Genomic DNA, 19,913 nt, shown 5'->3' with positions numbered 1-19,913 from the left:
TTGTACACAAGGATGTATGCAACAACAACAACAACAACAAAATAATGCAAGAAAGAAGAATGCATGCAAGGAAAATTGCAATACGGAATAGATGCAACAGAGAGAGAGAAAATAATGAATCTGTACATGAAAAAAAAATGCAAGAATGAAAGAAACAATGTAAGAATGAATGTTTTACTTTATTAAAAAAAAAAAAAAAAAAACTGTATTTTTGTGCATGCGTAAATAATTAAAGGCTTAACCCTCATGTTAGGTTTTGGATATTTTGACCTGGAAAATAATAGTTAATGTTTTTGCATTGCACTAATACTTAATGACTTTGCTCATGCAGGGTAGTATAACGTTTTGCACTTTTTGAGGAATTGTTTGATGATTTTTTTGACAGTCATTTTTTAAGTAAGCATTGCCAAAATTATCCACAAACAATGCGTTATTTTTTTTCCACGCAAAACTGAGGTGCATAAACTCAGATCCATGATTCCTATGACCAATCACTTCCAAAAAGAAATATAAAAACCCGTGCTAACTGAAAGAAAACAAAGTTGACAAAAAGATCGAATCCAAGATTTGTAGTCAATGAGGTTTACAAGCAATTTTTAAAAGTCCAGTCAATTTCAACTGAGATCAGATTAGGGAAAGGATTTTCAACATAGCACAAGGGTTAATGTTTTTTATTTTATTTTTTTTATGTCCCTCTATACTTGTTCCTAGCTGAATGAATGGTGCCATTTTAAGCTTAAACAAGAGTAGTCCAGCAACAAGCAAAGTAAAACACAAGTGTGCCAGCCAACAGACACAAGGTGCGAATGTCTGTATTTTTAAGAACATCGGGACATAGAACCAGTTGTTAATGGAATGTAGCCATCAGGTAGAGTCTCAAACCGAGGCCAAATGCATTTTTGTTCTCTCTGAGCGACGTCAAGCACTCTATTACTTCCTCAAAAGACAACACAAACATTAAGACGTGAACCAAAAGCAAAGCTCAGACACATTTCTCTCCCATACAGATATTCTCCAAGGGTCCTGGGCAAATGGTGTTTGGATTAAGTGAGAATGAAAACACAGACATTCACAAATTTCCACAGGGCACTCTGGCGTTCAGCAGAGGTCCAAAGACCTCAAGCATTGTTCGTATGAATTATACGCAATACTATACCTCCTTCATCAGCTTTGTCAGGACAATAGACGCCTTAGTCTCTGTTTTTCCATTGTAGCGGAGCAGAACGTATTAATAATGCGTGCACATAAACTAAATTACTGATTAATACCGGTTGAATTAAAACCCGACAATAAATGACCAGGAACAAAGGGAGGCTTGTTTTCAGAAAACGTTCAATGTTTGGCCAAAAGCCACATAGCTGATGGACAATGTAGCACCGGTCCAAAAATATGTCAGTATGTTCTAGCAAATCGAATGTGGTATTATATCTGGCATGCAGACTCCACTTTGCTATCAGTCTCCACACACCCCTGTGCTGACACATTCCTCATTAAAAATGAAAATAAAAGCAGTCATAGGGTGAAGGTACCACTTTACTTTTTCACTTCTTTTTGCCATATGGTGTGTAGCTCTCAAGAGGTGATTGGCAAGCATTCCAGAGGTCTGAAGGAATATTAGGAAGACCCTAATGGAGAATAACTGCTGGGACTAGATGTGATAAATGACATGTAAGAAAGGGACTGTCACAAGATGTGTATGGAGAAGTCTAAATTATGAATTTAAAGACGTTTGTCTAGACAGAGACATGATAGGAAGTTTATTAATAAATCTATATATCGCACACTTATATTCTCACATTTCCCTGACAATGTCTATTTCAGGGATTCACACTGTTTCTCTTGCCAAAAAGCTGTGCACGGAGCATGACTCATCCTATAGACTCTCACTCATTCGCTTTGCAACATTTTTATCTGATAAAATCTATCAAGTTCATCTGTCTTGTGAAGTACAGAGCGCGATAATTCCTTAGGTCGTAATTGCAGCTTAGCAAGAAATTGTTTTAACTTTTACTTTCCCTTTTTATGTCTCTTGGAACAGACCCAAATGAATCAAAGTGAGCAGGTCAATGGCCTTTTTCTCACATTGGAACAGGACCAAATCACAGACAAGAAGCAATTTACAAGGAGAGAATTTACTTACCTGACAAATTACATGGAACTTTAACAGCTACAAATGTTCAGTACATTACAAACAGAGCTCAGATGTTAAACGCAAGAGGATTTTTAAAATCCATATGGTTTTACTACAACAATCATTTCTTTATACTGTATGCTACTTAATATCATTACTAAAAGCCAAAATACGTAAACGTGACAAATATCATAGTGACTTTCCCAGTTAATGTTAATGTTAGCCAAAACTAAAACTATTACACATTTTAAATGTTAAAATAAAATACTTTTTTTTTTTTTTTTTAAAACCTTAAATTTGGAAATATTGCCTTGGTAACTAACTGAAATGAAATTAAAGTTTAAATTGAAGTGCTAAAATTACTAAAACTCAAAAATACAAATAAATTGAAGTTAAATAGAAAATTAAAAAACTATTACATGGCAAAAGCAAATAAAATTACTAAACGTTAAACTATCAAAACTATTTCTAAACCAAATTTATTAAACTTATATATATATATATATATATATATATATATAAGCATCATATAAAAAATACTATAATAGTATATAAATAATACAAAAATAACACTGGATTTGACTGTAAATCATCAGCATGTCAGTAATGTCCCTCACCGGTGATGCATTTCCTGTTCTGGACAATTTAACGTGTCATATCCTGCATGATGGATACTGCACTGGATAGAAGGTGACACAACGTTTGTTTAGTTTAGTTTCCTCTATGACCTCATTGCAAACAAACAAAGATTATGTTCTCGCTAATGCTACAGCCGGATGCTAACTCGGTGTTTGCTGGCCAGACAGGCAGTGACCGCAGTGACCTTTTCCTCCAGTCCTCAAATAGCCTTGTTTGTAATTTTACTGTTTATCTAGATTCAATATCAAAGTAGCTCACAGGACCACCATGAAAGCATAAGACACTGTAGTGTCTCGAACAAGGCAAAATAGCAATCTACTGAAACCCCTCCCCCATATACAGAGAGAGCGAGAGATTCTTTCTGGCAGAGGTGCTGACATCTGCTGTAGGTTTTGGGTTGGAATATGATACTCTCCCATAGTCTGCACATGACCTCCAGTCTGGCGGCACCACATACTACACCTTTCCACTTTATGCTACTGAGGGATCCATAAGCAATATTATCTGCATACCTAGAGGCAAATACTTCTACAAACCAAAAAATAGCCAAAATAAAGCATTAGGTACATTTTGTCTTTATAGTACCATGTTTTCTTAAAAAAAAAAACTATTCCTTTTCTTACTGTCAAAACAATCATTTGTCAAAAAAGACCATAGTATACCTTCCACATGTATCATATATATGTACCGTACATATACTGTATATATAACGACTTCACCTCTACAATTGACATTTCTGTCCATGTTGCACACAATGCAACAAGAAAAAACAAACTTCGAAAATCTGATCATGTCAGCTAGATTGAGATCTTCAGCTTCCACATACTTCTGGTCTCAGATTTTTTTCCCCCTTCTGTAGTGGTCTGGGGCTGAAAGTGAATTGCTTTGCCATTGCATCATTTGTCTGGGAGAATCACTTCAATGTGTGCCCTTCTCTGATTGTTTAGTCTGCCATAGAAATCTACACCTAACAGGCACGTAAGGAACACGTTGACAACTGGGAGATGAGATTAACCACATGAAAAGACCTTCATGGGTTGATACTTTGAGCAAGGAGAAGGAAATAACTTACACAAGGGGAGTAAGTGCACTGTCTGCAGCTTTGATTTGACAAATTAAGAGGTCTTTAGCGGTTCCCTTAAGATGCTTTGGGCATTGTTCTGACTTCACAATGATGAAATGCCAAACAAAATGCTGAAAAGATTTAGACATAAGAACCGACACAGGCCACAACTTGTGATAATAATAGTGTTAGGCCTTGTTCCAAATGGTCACACCCGTTCAGGAAGCCTTTCCATAAACATGCGAAGCAGTCATGAACTAATGATTAATGCATCTTCAAGACCATTTGCAGAGGCAGAGTTAAATCAGCCAATTTACAATAATGACAAAAGATGGCAAGCTGACCGTGTTAGCTAAAATGTCAAGTCCCTAAAAATGATAGTTTCTGTGAATTCTCACATTTATTCTTACCACTAAAAATAGCAAGAAAAAAAAAGATTTTTTACACTTTTAAAGGAGATTCGAAAATTATTATTATTTTTATATATAATTCTATAGCTGTAACAATAACTAACTATGGTACTTGGCAGAAACTATTGTTATAAAAGTACATTTTCAGAAGAATATATAAGAATTAAGTGCAAATTTCTTTTGATCTGCAATGCAAATCTCTGGAGTTTTGCGCTGTTTTTTTTTTTTTTTTTCATCTCCAGCACCAGTGGTCTCCCAGGTATTCGAACATAGGGAAGTAGGATACAGATGATGCTACCAATGTACATATTATCCATACTAAATAGTACAGTATGTGAGATTAGACCCAAAGCATAACATGTTGAAAAGTGTATATGCCAAAAATTCCCTAGTATCTACTATTTGCAGTAGATTTCCAAAGTGTGGATCCATGCATACTCTAACTGCTGATATTTCTTACATCCCATTGCGTTTTGGAGGGATGGAGTAAATGAGACTGACGGTTAAGTTTGAGTTATTAATAAGCAATATCTAACCTGATGAAAAATATGTGTGTTATTTATATGTGTTCTTTACCGTTGTATATTCCGTCCTAACACAAAATCTTCTAATTGTTTTATTTTTAAATCCATAATCTACACATATTTTGTTTGTGTGTGTGTGTGTTTGTGTATATGTATATATGTATATACTGTTACATATAACATTATATATATGTGTGTGTGTGTGTGTGTGTGTGTGTGTGTGTGTGTGTGTGTGTGTATGTAAATATATATAGGTCTTATAGCCAACACAGTACCGTACTAATGAAAATTTTGACTACAATCACCACAAACATTCTACAAATTAATTTAAATTAAGAAATAATAATAATTTTTTTAAAAAGTTCATCATAGAAGTCATTTTTGAACGAATTACATATTTAATGTTATTTTGAATAACTTCATCGATTAACAGACAAAACCAGCGTCACGTTATTGACCCATAAACATATGCTCGCTCTCATTCTCTCTCTCTCTCTCTCTCTCTCTCACACACACACATATATACTTGTGTGGCAGTGGAAATGTGAGAAATATAGTCTCTCACTCCAAGCGACTGCAGCGGCAGCACCAGCAGCAGCTTGTGAATGGTCCCCGCCTCTCCGGGGAGTTTCCTCCACTGGGAACTTTTACTTTATGTGCAGCACCTGTTGTGTCGCCAGTCGGCCGTCTGCGCTCGCTAAACACTCGGAGCCACCTCAAGACACTCATTTCCTTCAGAAAGTTGGACGCGCAACGCTGCAAGTGCCATTTTACCCAGAGTCGGTCGCTATGTGTTGCGTTACTGGAATGGACTATCTGTGTTTGCGAGGGAAAGTCGAACACTTTGCAAACAGACAAACGCATGTTTCGCGTCTCAGCAGATCTTAATTTACAGCCAGTACACGTTTCCAACTGTCCTCTTGAACACTCGTGTTTAGGCGAACAGGTGTGTGCTCACTAAGTTAACAGCAATTAATGCTTAACTTTGCGCAGATGCTCCTCGGGAAACTTTCTACAGAGAAGTTTTCGCAGTAGAAACTCCTGGCCGATCAGGATTATGTGGACTTTACTTTACGCGTGCCTCTTACAGATGTGTCCAAAGTTGGATACGCGTCTCACGAACAGTATTTCTGCATGGTGATTGAAACAACACATACTAAGTGCCTATAAGCACCGACAGCCACCATTTATCCAAATGATTCCTTTGCTTCTCTTGATTCTTATATCGTCTCTTCATCAGCATGAGTCGGTGGCGGAATCGAGTCACATCAGTAAGATTCACCACGCCAGCACGAAAGAGCAGAATGGTAAGTTCAAAGAGTCCTATGATTTTTTTCTTTCTTCTTTTTTTCCATCTCTTGGCTTGTGTGGGACTTCTGATGGTGCTTTACAACTAAATGCATTGAGTTTACCTGTGCAATGGCAAGCCTTTTTAACATTTATTCTTTAAAACAAACTAGTCTATTTTATTAAATATTTCATATTTTTCTCTCGCATTTATTATATAAGTTCCTATGATGTAAGTAGTAGTAAACCTGGAATACATACTAGCAACTATTGGGATTGTTGCAAGTACTAAAGATTAAGTACTAGTAGAACTAATCCAGTGGCAATTAGAATACATGCCAGCAATAGATGGTATCTAACCCACATGTCCCCGAAGAAAATTGAATTTGTTAGCATGGATACTAATAGCAAAGGAACAAATACTAAAATCTGAGAAGATTTTAAGTAGCCTATTATCATTCAAGTGACTACTTTATTGAATACAGGTCTCTGTTGAAATAATTAATACTAGTATCTAATAAATAATTGGTGATATACCAAATATTCCAATGACTATTAAGGAATAGTAATTAGACCTAATAGAATAGATAAAAGAAACTTAATTAAAAGGAGTAAATGTTTAAACAGCTTGCCATAAATGGCTACAATTTAAGAGGTTCACAAAGCATTATGCTTAGGAAGTTGAAGTTACCTTTGGCTTTCATGTGCATGAAACGCACATCTGTATGTGTATTTAAGAGGAAAAAAATCTCCGGGTAACCGGGTCCCCTGGGGAGGGATTTCTCTCTGATCGTAGAAAGACTCCATTCATGAAGTGTGGGGTGCCCTGGGGCCATGTAATTTGCTTTCCTCTGAATCCCACCAAAACTCACAGGTGAACTTAAAAATCATAATGATAAATAAAATAAAGTAAAAGTTTCCATTTAACTTTGCTCTGAAACTATAAGCTCAGTGTTGTAAAACAGGCGTTGGTAGGGACAGGCAAACTGTCGCCCATTGCGCACCATTAACAAAATGTAAACTACTACTTGTGTTGACTTAGGCGAGGGAGCGCCCCTTACTGTGTCAGGGGTGAAGCAGAGTGGAAACATCTTGCTTCTCTGGGCCCACTATCAGAGCTTTCATTGTATTATCATTCTTTCTCTAAACTGTGGAACATACAGAACATGTCTACTGGAAAGCAATGTTTATATGGAAAAAATATACTTTTTTTTTAAAAAAATTTTTAGGAAGCCTATAAATGTATGAAATCCTTCTAGTTCCATGTCATATTTGAAAAGTAACTTCTGTATAACTTGGGACTGTGAAATGCTAACATTTTTGTCTAAGAAAGGCAGGCTTAATTGAATTGGCACATCTAATGCAGCACATATCTAGCTAAGGAAGACCCTTGTGATTGTCATTTGATAGGGGTCTTTGGCTGTAACGCCACCTTTATTCCCCAATGACTTAAGAATGGAGGTGAATTGGTAGTGTGCTCTGCCAAGGGTCTCTGAACGGAGAGTCTTGTTCTCTGGCTCTTTAATTGCCATAACAGTAGGTGCTCTGTCGCAGCCATCTCTGGTTGGTGTTGATTGAGGCAGTTCTTCACCGCTGATCTGAGGCTGGTTTTATTTCACAGCTGCAGTGTGAGGTTAAGGTCAGGTTAAAAAGCTACTCGACCAACTTTTTCAGGTTAACCCCAGTATAGAGTTTGCCAGCCCACAGTTCATGGAGCTGTTCATTCGTCTCATAAATGCTTGTTCAAAAAAATTCAGTTCTTTTGGTTCAGTGGTTTTCATACAGATTCTTGATGCGAGTAGGATGATATTATTAGCTGAAGGTGGGTGAAAGATGTTTCCAGTTCCATCCTTACTAGTGACTCAGATGTCTATGTTGGTGTCTGCACTGACCTGACCTTTAAATGCTGATTCACGAAGTCATATAAGTCTCATAAGTGACCATGCTGAAGGTTAGTCTGTTTACAGTAGAGGCATGTTTAGGGTGTTGCAACAGGAATTGTCAGTTGATTAATCTAACTTAAAATTAGTATTATATCAATGTTTTCCATAAACCATATTCAAAGATAATACATTGTAATTTTAGATGAGTGGATCATTAAATAGAAATGACAAAAATTTGCTTTAGAAATGTATATAGATTGCACGTCATTGAACATAAGCAAAAATCTATATAGGCCCAAGGACTTAAGGGAGCGTTCTTGAATTATTATCTGCACTATTTATTTTTTATTTTATTTCAATATTGCATGTTTTATTTAATTTTAGCATTGATTTTTAATGATTTATTTTAATATTTAATTTTTGAAGCATCTTGGTCCATGGTTTTTTAGATAAGATGCTAAGTTAAAAACCCATCAAGGTTCCTTCAATATGAACGACTTCTTACTTGTTCTATGCTGCCTGATCTTGGTAAATGTGATTTGTCAGGTCAGAGAACATGATTAAATATGTAATTTTTTTTGTGTGTTATGTTTAAATGATTAGCCGTACTTATTTAACATGTTAAATTAACAGCCATATAGTTATGACCATGCAAGTACTGTGGACCTTTGAATTGGAGAACAGAACCTGAATGGTTGTCATGTTCCACTTAAAATCCCCATTTATTTTCATATTCTAACCTCTGAATGAGCTTATGCACAATTTCCGCCATTATTTTAAACTTCAGTGTGAAATTATTAACATCTATCAGAGATCTTAAATGTATAGCCATGTTATTGATATCAAATTTAGATGAACGTTATCAACATTAACTAGATGACGTTCAAGAAGAGTGTCAGTCAGAACCCAGATGCTGAACTGGTGAGTAGTTGTTCATTAACCCTTGTTGCAACAGTGTCCAGTGTCCTACCCTAATGCCAAAACTACAGATACTTGCACCATGGTCAGTTAGCCGTTCCCATCTTTAGCTGTGTCCATAAGCCAGTTCTATAGCAGTGGAGTGGGTTCAGAAAGCAGCTGCAGTTTTCTAATGGTGCCAGATTATCCGCCATTAATCTGCTGTAACCCCTCTGACATCTCAGGCAGAGACGTGTGAGAGTCAGCCTCAATAACAACCGAATGCCTCGCGAGGCTCTGCATTACAGGATTACTCAGTTAGGAATGGGGTTAATGTGGTGCACCAGCTAACTGGGAAATGCAGCCACGACAGTTAAGTGGTGGGAGTGTAATGATTAAATCATAGTTTTGCTTGAATGCTCACAAGCAATACTTCACTATGCAGTTAGGAGTTTAAATCTAGTTATTAACATATACATTTATCATGGCATTTCATGCACCTCATGCAGCTTAAAGGGATAGATAACCCAAAAATGAAATTCACGCACCCTCATGCGGTGTTATTTTAGTGTCATTGAGATGCTATTATAGTTTGTAATATTTTGTTTATATTTTGTCATTTATTTTAAAAAAAGGCAATATTTTTATTATGGTCTTTTAATCAAAATATTTCCCTTGGAAACTGACTAACATAAAAACGATGAACTTTTATGTTTAATTTTATTTCAGTAAAGTTTTTTTACTTCAAGTAGGCCTAACTAATATTGTTGTGTGTTCATTTAATTGTTTGTGAAATTTACTAGCAATTTCTAAATGAAAGTTGTTTCTAAATGTTGGTAACACTTTTTTTTTTTTTACACAATGTCCTTGTTACACATTATATGTAATTACTATAGTAATAAGAATAAATTATGCATAATTATATGCAACAGACCCTAAAACAAACCCTCATTCTAACCCTAATTACATAGTAAGTGCATTTAGTTAATTGGTATTACTCAATACTTAAATATATAATTATACTGTAAAGTGTAACCACTTTTTTTTTTTTTTTTTTTCCTGCAATAACCCTGCCCTCATGTTATTCCAAACCTGTAAGACTTTATTTATGTTGTGTGGTGGTAACAGACATATCTTTAAAAAAATGTCTCATAAAATGAAAGGTCTAATGTTGTTTTGACTTGTATTGTATGGGCAAACGCAGTTAAATGGATACTGTTGGACTTGTGAAGAAATTAATGAATTTGAAATTTGAAGCCACTTGCTCAATCCATTTCTCAAAGGAGAACAACATATTGTAGGTATTACCTTTGTTGTAAAGACTTCAGAAGAAGGTGGTTCCCAGAACTCCGAGACTGTGTGGCAGCTGGCAGTGTTCTTGCTTGGCAAAGCTCTACATTACCAGCCTGTTGTGTTAAGTAGTTTCCATAGCATTTCAAGTTTATATTGCGATTGTGAATTGTGCATACTCTGTGGGTAGCTAATGGCAAACCTAAACTAAAAGGATTTTCAATACCCAGTTGTCCAATGAAATAGAAAACAAGCTTTCTGGTAACTCAAACACAGGCGCATACACACACCTGAGACAAATGACTCCCTGTTAAAGTAAAAGTTTACCCCAGTCCTTTTTCACCAAGCTCTTCTGGCTGTAATACTGTAGGCATTGAAGTTTGTTGTCAGTCAACAAGCGTTACCCTGCCAATGCCTGACTTTCAAAAGCTTAATGGGAGCTGTGCTTTGTTTTTTACTAAAAACTTTAAGACTTGAGGAAAAGAAGCTTTGGGAAGTTGAAGATTTTTATTCAATACTACGCAGTTTGTTTAAAGGGAAGTCACTTCTGTAACCCTTCTGGAATAGAAGATTGCATGGTTAGGGTGTCCATGTTTTTGCTGTCAGCACACTTGAAAGGCAGTGCGACTGATTTGGCAAGTAAGCAAGTCAATGCCTGTCTGATGTTTGTCGTGACGGACAGTGAGTGTACATTCCTAACCCAAACAGAGCTCCAATTTAAAGGGATCAGCAGCAGGGCCGTGGAGTTCCTTTGTAGAACTGGGTCATAGCCTTTGATTTGTTTTGCTTTTTTTCCCTCCTCCTGTAATTTCATGGCCTTTCTATCTTCTGTGCTGGCACCACCTGTGCCATCATCTACCTAATACCCATAATCCTGTGAATGATATGTCCTCTTGTTTCAGTTAAATATGAGGTCAAGAAATCCATGGCTTGTGCACTGAAATGGTCATTGAAGATCATGTTTGGAGGACATCAGTGGTGGTGTCCATCATCTACACTGAGGAGAAATGGGTCTGCTAACCCTGCATTGCCCTTAGGACCAGGCCTAGCTTGGCAGATGCTAAATTGCCCTGCTCTAACAGATAGTAGTAAATATTTATCTAATCACACAAATAGAAGACATTTAGTCCAATGCTTCTCCTGCGAGACCAAAAAATAGGAATCAGATTTAAACGACTGTAATTGTGCTACATGGCTGCTTCCTCCTGTCTGCTTACCTCTCATTTTTGATGATTTATGCAGTGATAAGAAATAACGTCTAGGAGTTCTTAGTGCCTTCTTGGCCCCAGGCAAGTCTAGTTGTAATGCTGAGCCCAGATTTGACTTTCAAAAGCAGTAAATCTCAAATTGCACTGACAACAAATATGATACTGTAGAGTTTTGGCTACAGTCAAATGTGCATAACCGCAAATAGGTTTTCTCTTTTTCATCTGAATCTAGTTGTTTTTCTCCAAACAAAGCTTACACACACGTAAAAAAAAAAATAAAGAATATTATATGTTATGGTGCTCTATCACCGTTTTCCTGCATATGTGTAAGAGAGTGCACTACCATTCAAAATTTTGGGGTCAGTAATATTTTATTTTTGTAATATAAAGTGACCGTGAAGACTTTTAAAAATCTTTCAAATAAACAGTTATTTTTAAGTTTCTATTTGTAAAATAATTTTAAAAAATGTCATGGTTTTCATAGAAAAAAAAAAAATTAAGCATCACAAATGTTTTCAACATTGATTAAAAAAGAAAGAAAAAAATGTTTCTTGAGCAGCACCAAGTCAGCAGATTAGATGGATTTCTGAAGGTTCATGTGACATACTTTTGCCATCACAGGGATAAATATTCAAATAGAAAACAAATATTTTAAACCGAATTACATGTAGATAAATTAAACTGTATAATAAAGTTATATTAGTGTTTTAATGTATTTGTCTTCAAATAAATGCAGCCTTGGTGAGCACAAGATACTTTTTTTAAAAACATTTTTTAAAAAACCTCACATAACCCAAACAGTTTTGAACAGCTGTCTGTGTGAAAAAACAATGCTTTAAAGAGCCAAGTTCCAGCACGGACACTGACCATGAGTATTGGTTATCTGTACTTGTCTAGACTGGAGGAGCTGAACATTGCAGCCTCAGGTCCGGCTTAACTTGTGCCATTAATGCCTGTCAGTCACTCCCTGACAACAACACTTCCTCAAGCTTTTGCTCATCCCTCACTTTGACTCTTTGGCTCCCTTTCTTTATTCATCCTACCTGTCACCCCCAGACAGTTTGAAGACAGATGTATTTGCACTTTTTAATAAACAGAGTCATGCACTCAGGCAACCCTTAACATCTGCTAGAGACTTAATGCAGAGACTGTCACATGAACTAGTGCAAAGAAATCCTTTATCTTCTAATATTGTACAGTATAGTGGAAGTGATTTGTGGGCAATGCTGGTTAAGTTAGACTGGGTTTAGTCATTCCTACCAAAAACTTGGCGCGCTGGTCATTTTATCCTGTCTGCTAAAACAAGCGGATAACCTGTAACTGTTTGTGAGAGCCAGTGCTCTGGTGGAACAGATAATTCTACGCTCTTAGGTGTAAGCTGTCTGTGGATATTGCCTGTTTTCCGAACAAACTGAATTCCAAAGGCCTTAGACTTTTGGCAGCAGGTAAATGTGATGACTTGACCTTGGTTCCCATCTCTTCAAGGCATGTCTACATACCTTGGCAGATGTCAGCACTCGCTGTCAGAGAGGTATTTTGAACTGGCCCCCCTCCTTTTTAATCCTCACTTATCTTGCTTGGTCTCTATCTACCTGTGTAGATATGTGTGTTTAAGTAGATAAAGTGTATTATAAAATAATAAAAATATATGAAATATACAAAAAATGAATAAAACCAATTAAAAAATATATAATAAAACCAAATACAATTACAAAAAAATATAAATATAGTAGATAAGTAGATACAACCTAGATAATAGGTTACAAAAAATAATTTATAATAATTAACTATTAATTGGGAGAGTGCCTATTGGACCATATTACTGTATTAAGTACCAATGCTTTAAGTTCTCTATTGATTAGCTCACTAATTTTCAGTCTTTTTGTGTGTGTGTGTGTGTGTGTGTGTGTGTGGCCAGAATTCATGCAAAATTTTATTTTAAAAATACCTTTCTCTGAAACATTTTGAATGATATGACTGAATTATGCAGTGAGCCTGTTTTGAACATTATTAATGGGGGGAAAGGAAAAAAAAAATCTCACACCTGGCTTTAGATTGCATTAATATCCTGGCATTGTTTTATACAACATAACTTGCATCTGAAAGATTCATTATCCTGGGTGTTTCCTTGGCTTTAGCGTGGCAATTATTACTGAAGCAGCAAAAGTCCAAAGTCTTTTATAGAGTTTTACCAATATTCAGTCATGTTAGCTTGGTTAACTTGCCTATTTGAGACATGAGTCTGAAATTAACTCATTACAGCATGTTAATGACTGGGGAAGGAGATCACTGGATGATCACCAGCAGGGCTTGACATTGACATTAACACTCGCCAACCCATTTCTGGATTTCAGCTGTGGCGGGTAACACAGTCACTCCCACTAGCTACTCTGGCGGGTTGAATTTTATATACAGTAACAGAGCTCGACATTAATGTTTGTCTGGGATAAGTAGATTTTTTTTTTGAAGGGACAACTAACCTGATTAAAATATCTAGGGAAGCACAGGAATTTTGGCGAGAATGGTTCTGATTTTATTACGTTCTGTGTAAACAGCGATTGATAATGGAAAATCAGTAACAACAAGGTCGCGCCAGTTGAGGCTCACACAGCCTGTGAGAGAATCTCGTGGAGAAATCAAAACAAATGAACGCAACTGCACACAGAAGAAACATAAAAATGTAACTTAGCTTTTATATTTATAACATACAGCCTAGTTAAGCAAAATGACGCGACCAAGAGAGTGAAGATTTCCCTCAAAACTATGATTGTAAATTTGATTCAGTGATCCATTCATAAGGACAGGCACTTGCTTCATTCTTGAATGAATCAGCTGTCTGAACAAATCGTTTGAAGGCATGCTTCAATGACTTAATTAAGATGATCACTTGCTGCCACCTACTGGCGGTGTACTTTCATAGTAGTCATAAATAAATAATAATAATATGGAGCTCACAACATTATTTATGCTAATAATTATCATTTTGCATGCAGTGTAAATGCATTTGTGCTATATTTCAGCTACACTGAACCGTCTGTGTAATGCATCTGAATGCCGCTCCAGTCACTTCTGTTTCTTCTGCAGTGGAAAGATCGGTTTTGTAGATACTGATTTCATATGATTGGTAACAGCCCTATATTATCTTAAGTGAAATTATTAATAAAATGTAAGAATTTGATATGAAAGATGATGCATGCATCTAATACGGTTAGGGAAAATGCCCTTTAAATAGGTCAAAAATTACCTGGAAATCAATTTAAGTTTGTTTTTGTATGCAGTATTAAGTCATATAAAATGTAATTGTGGCTAGTAAATTTGGAAAACCACAAGCCACAGTGGCCGGTGAGCAAAAAAGTTAATGTCAAGCCCTGATCACCAGCCCACACACCAAGACACACTCTTATTAGCCAAATGATATGCCATTATGACTGGCGTGTTTGTGTCGTGGCTTTGAATTGAGGAAATATTTTGCTGTCAACACCACACCACTGTGGTGACATGACCTCAAGTCAACCTTTCTCAGAAGGTCTCTGCTGACCCCCGGCTACTGTTTTTGCACAAGAGAGGTTGAGAATGCTCAGTCCTCCACTTTGAACTGTGTGAAAAATGTCTCGTGGCCACTGAGGATTCACTGAAGCCAGACTATAAATTTTCATTTCCATGTTAACATTTGACCTGTTTTAGAGAGATGGCATGACTGTCAGAAGCATTTGGATTATGCAGTGCTATCAGAGATGTGACCTGGTGGGTAGTCCGATATGTTGGTCCAATATTTTGCATAGTTGTGCAGGCGACCAAAGTTTTTTAGTTTTTGCACCCATCTTCTTTCGGTTGTTTCTGTTTCCTCTGTTAGACTCTGTCCAACCTGGTGTCATGAGATATTGTAAGAATTCATGCAAGATTGTAAGAATTTGTAAACCTCACCATGAAGCCTTACCCTAACCAGACACCTAAACCTAATGATTGTAATTATTAAAAAAAAAGTTGCATGTTTTTGTACACATGCGATATGAACTTTTGCCATCTTGTACAAATTACTTGTTTAGATTTACATGTTTGCCTTTTGATTAGGGGTGTCAACGTTAACGTGTTAACGCATGCGATTAATCAATTTTACGCGTTAACATTTTTTAACGCAGATTAATCGTTTGATAAGGTTAGACCCCAACTTCTTCCCGTCATTGCAGCGCGGAAGGTCATCTATCATTGTGTGATGAGGGTACAGCACCAGTGTTGCCACGGCAGCGGCACAAGTGGACTGTTTTGAAAATACAGTCGCGGGAAAAAATTACAGAGCCGTGGTTTGCGTTTTTTTTGGGCTACTTTTTTAATGTACCGCGGCCGCTCAAAGTGTATATAGACAAATAAAAATTTAAATAGATCCTTTTACTAATGTGTATTATACTTGGAATGCATCCCTGGTAACTTAAGAACGGAGCGGCAGTAACATCACAAACAACGTGAGTTTCAGCAGAAATAAACATGACAACAGCCACTATAGATTATATAAGATAATAAACACACGATTACGATAGGATATGGTCTGTATGTGATTTTCTTGAGATTGAATGTGTACATCTGAAATGCTAATTTGTGCAGCTATATAAAAGGTTATAAATAGCATATTTAAACAACAGTAAACGACCAAATTCCACATGTGATCGTAAAAGGAAGTTATTACTAACACTCGATGGTGGTTTGAAGTGAGTTCTGAGTAAAAGTGTACTATTAATCTCATAAATTGTCTTATGTAGCATGATGCTAATATTAGCTCTAATGCAGCTGCAGAACAGGTCCAATTCCTCTTCATAATACATTTTGTCATACTACTTCATAAGGTCGCAAGAAAATGTTTTGTTGTATTTATTTAGAAATACTTTTGATAATAGTTGGGTAAATGTATACTGGGATTGAAGCGATGTGGCTTGGTAAACGTTTTATTGCCAGTTTAAAGGCTGATAATGGCTGAATAAAAACAAAAGAATAATGATAAAAGAATAATAAGGATTATGTCTCATACCTGGCAGAAGTGTGAAAGGTTCTGTTTCCTTAAACTAGTTTCATGCACTTCTTTTTCAACACATTTACAGGTAAATCCTAGTATTTGAAATTTGCGATTTAATCATGATTAATCACAGCCCGTGACTGTGATTTAACGCGATTCAATTTTTTAATCGATTGACAGCACTACTTTTGATAGACACTTGCATTGCCAGTCTATTGCATATTTAATATGTTTGTGCATTTCCTATAAACAAATCCAAGACTTGGGTGTTACACCGTACTGTCCAGTTTGAGCTACAGAAATGGTTCTCAACTTTAAATTTAAGGCCCCTGTTGTCTATAACAATATGCAAACATTTCCAGGTGTTTCCACATGATTAACTGAATTAGGAGGGATAGTTACTTGAGGAAGTGAATGAAATAAGATTTTTTTGTTTTAGTGCTTGTCTTGTTTTAAATCATTCTAAGTTTCTTCTAAGCTTGCTGACCCCCCCCCATATTGGGCCCTGTCCTTTTTTTTTTTTTTTTTTTTTTACATCGTCGGTGTATTTGTTTAGTAATGGCTCATGCAGAACTCGGATTTCTCTGAAACCGTAATCAGATGTGTTAGAATGTGGCTTCCAACAGCTTCATCGTTATTCTGTCAGCGGTAAGATTCTGACTGGTGAAATATGGACGATATGCTATTTGAAATCAAGGGGAAAAAAGTAGCAGCACACCTGTCGCGGTACTCGCTGGCTGAGCACCAGTGTCCCCATGCCAGACAGAATGCATTATGTTTCCTTGCACATGCTGCGATTTGATATACGACAGTGTGCCAGTCGCACACCCTAGTGTGTGTAACTCAATCGCACATAGTATTTGGAGAATGTCTGGCTTTTTGCCGGAACGCAAATAGGCTCTCCACACACTCTTACACAGATGCTGGTGTCAGGCGTGGCACGTTGGTTCTCCCTGGAGACTGGAGATCTATTTCCCAGCCTACAGATGGAGCAGCAGCAGCAGCCTGGCTGTCAGCTAAGATGGACTCCAGTTGTGATTTATAGCTGTATGAATGCAAGGCTAGGTTCAGGAAGATTCTCTTGGACTGCCACTGAATCTTTTATCGTATCGGCTTTGTAGTGCCATAAGTCTAATTCCTTCACGCATGCAGGAGTCTATGCTGACTTTTTAGTGGTTTTGAATGACTCTCACTGAACCTCCTCTGCTTGCGGTTTTTTCTCATCTGATAGTGCTACATAATCAGTCCCACTGGATGAAGGATGCTGATTACGCATTTAGAAGCCCATTAATTCAGTGTCCGTTCCCTAATGGGCTGTTAAATTCTTATTGGCTTGTGACATAGCAGGTCCGCAGCACTGATAAGTGAAATGCATGCTGATACTGACCAAAAAAAAAAGCTGGCTTCCATGAGCATATCCACTGAATCAAACCCTGAGGGTTAGTCGATGTGTATTTATAACAGACTATGCTTTTTATTTTTCCCTCTATCTCTGTATCCGTATATATTTCATGGCTAATGGGGAGGTGGATGATCAAAATGGTGTGTCAGAACGACTGAGGTGTAAAAAGGTGGGATAAATCAAGCTTAAAGCACCGAAGGTGAAATTGTCTCACCCCCCTTGTGTCGGACATCTGTTCAAAAGCCTCTCATTAGCTCCTCGGAATGACAGCACTAATTCAAGCCGGAAGCCCCACCGGCTAATGAGATGCCAGGCACAGTTCTCATTCATCTCTGTGCCACTCTGAGTGCGTGTGCATGTTTCACATCGCATCAGTCACCAATTCAAGGGACCATCTCTGTTCCCACACATGTGGCAGGTATGGAATTTAACTGTTAAAGTGACTTCTTTCAGGTAATTTGGCAAAGTTGTGTGAATCCATTCTCCTGCAATGCATCTGTGCTCACCTCATAACTAAACCACCTGGTTTATGTGCCCATACTTGCAGAAACCAGGTGCAGTTTTGTGCTGAAATCTTCTTTAAGGTTTTTTTTTTTTTTTTTTTAATTTCATCATGGATGATTTGGTGTGTTTTGTGTTTCAATTAGAACATGCAGGATGCTTTTTAGAAATAAGGGCATTATGAAGAATGTGTCGTCTTTAAAAAAAATAAAAAAATAAATAAAGCAAACTTGTACACAGTTAATCAAAAAGTGCGCACCATCTGCCTTCAATTCATGGCCCCTTTCACTTGATTGAGATGGATGAACACCAGAGATGGGATTACATGGAGATTTAAAGCAATCATCGGATGATCTGGATTGCTGCTTTGTAATGCAAACAATTAAAACACACCTGGGCTCGAATGTATAGAACGAAGATTTGAATAAAACCAATTTCTTAGCAAAAATACTTAGTTTTAGCTTCTTTATATAAAACTAACTTTTGCGGAAGTCTGCGTTTTGATTAGCAATTATTGACTAAAGTGACACTTAAGTGTTGCGAGGTATGAACTGAAATGATATCAATCCAAAATGCTCATCAGGTCTGCAAGAGTAATGCATCAGGCCAGTCATTCTTGATTTAGTAGTAACCATTACATGCAGAAACCTTTAAAGCAACATCTGCTGTGCACTTCTCTGTATAGGGTTTCTCAGAAGAGTTTGTGTGGAGGAACTGCAGGCAGTTTATGAGTTGAGGACAAGTTAAATATTAATTTAATTCATAAAAGCTTTCTAGTTTTATATTTTAAAATAATATAATCACAACAAAACATATTTAAAAAAGATGAACTATTTAGTAAACATTTATTTACATGCATGTCATGTGACCGTTAACCAACATCAGAGAATTGTGATATGCAAATTATTGAAATTAGCTTAAAATTTTACAGGTATTCAAGAAAGTATTTTAGGTCAAAGGAGTTTAGCAATTTTTTAGCAATTTTTTAGTTTTGACTGAAAAAAAAAAAAAAAAACATTTTACTCAAAGCAGCATTCTAAATAACATAACTGCACTGTATAAAATAAAAAATAAAACAATTGAGCAAACTTAAAATTTTAAGGCAACCAGCTTCAGCAGATTTTTGAGTTTTCTCAACTTATTTTGTAGGAGATTTTTGAGTTCTCTCAACTTTGTTTTCAGTTTATTCAACAAAAAGTTGAACTCAAAATTTCCTAAAAAATATATTGAGAAAACTATCGTTATATAAATCATCCATAAAAGCAAGGCTTTATCTTAATACACAGAGTGAATCAAATTTTAAAGAAAAAATATACTTGTTTCCACAACCTACAAATGTTTTTTTTTTTTTTCTAAACTAAGAGTTAGAAACCAAATTGACGAATTAGCATTTTTTCTTATGTCGTGTTTTTTTTTTTTGCTATCCTGATGTTTTTAGTTTAATTGGGTGTTTTGGGAATCTATCAGTCACACATGACTGAGCATTTGTTTTGTTATCCGTCACCACTAACAGCAAGCGTCTGACAGATCAAGGCACTCTTATGCCTAATGGTGTGTGTAGGCTGTTAAAATGCAATCAGATACAAAGTGTTTAAGTTATTTATTTATTTAAACCCTTTTATCTGTTATTCTGAAGCAGCAGATTCAGGAAAACGTTACAGTAAAAAGCAAAT

The 19,913-nt window shown here is 36.4% G+C and overlaps 1 protein-coding gene across 2 annotated transcripts in view; it reads left to right on the top strand.

Moving 5' to 3' along the window:
• Positions 1-5,326: 5,326 nt before the first annotated feature.
• pdgfc (platelet derived growth factor c) overlaps positions 5,327-19,913 on the top strand; it is a 46,466-nt gene continuing 31,879 nt past the window's right edge. The window contains exons 1-2 of one of the 2 annotated variants that reach the window (XM_058798973.1): positions 5,327-5,904; positions 6,008-6,074. In XM_058798973.1, the coding sequence (XP_058654956.1) occupies positions 5,902-5,904; positions 6,008-6,074 (70 nt within the window). In that variant the 5' untranslated portion in view covers positions 5,327-5,901. Of the gene's footprint in view, positions 6,075-19,913 lie in introns of both variants that reach the window. The other variant, XM_058798972.1, reaches the window with a different exon arrangement.

The sequence above is a fragment of the Onychostoma macrolepis genome, chromosome 14 (genome assembly GCF_012432095.1).
Source record: "Onychostoma macrolepis isolate SWU-2019 chromosome 14, ASM1243209v1, whole genome shotgun sequence".
NCBI lineage: Eukaryota > Metazoa > Chordata > Actinopteri > Cypriniformes > Cyprinidae > Onychostoma > Onychostoma macrolepis.
The sequence above is the reverse complement of the archived record's forward strand: the minus strand, read 5'-3'. Positions and strand labels throughout refer to the sequence as shown.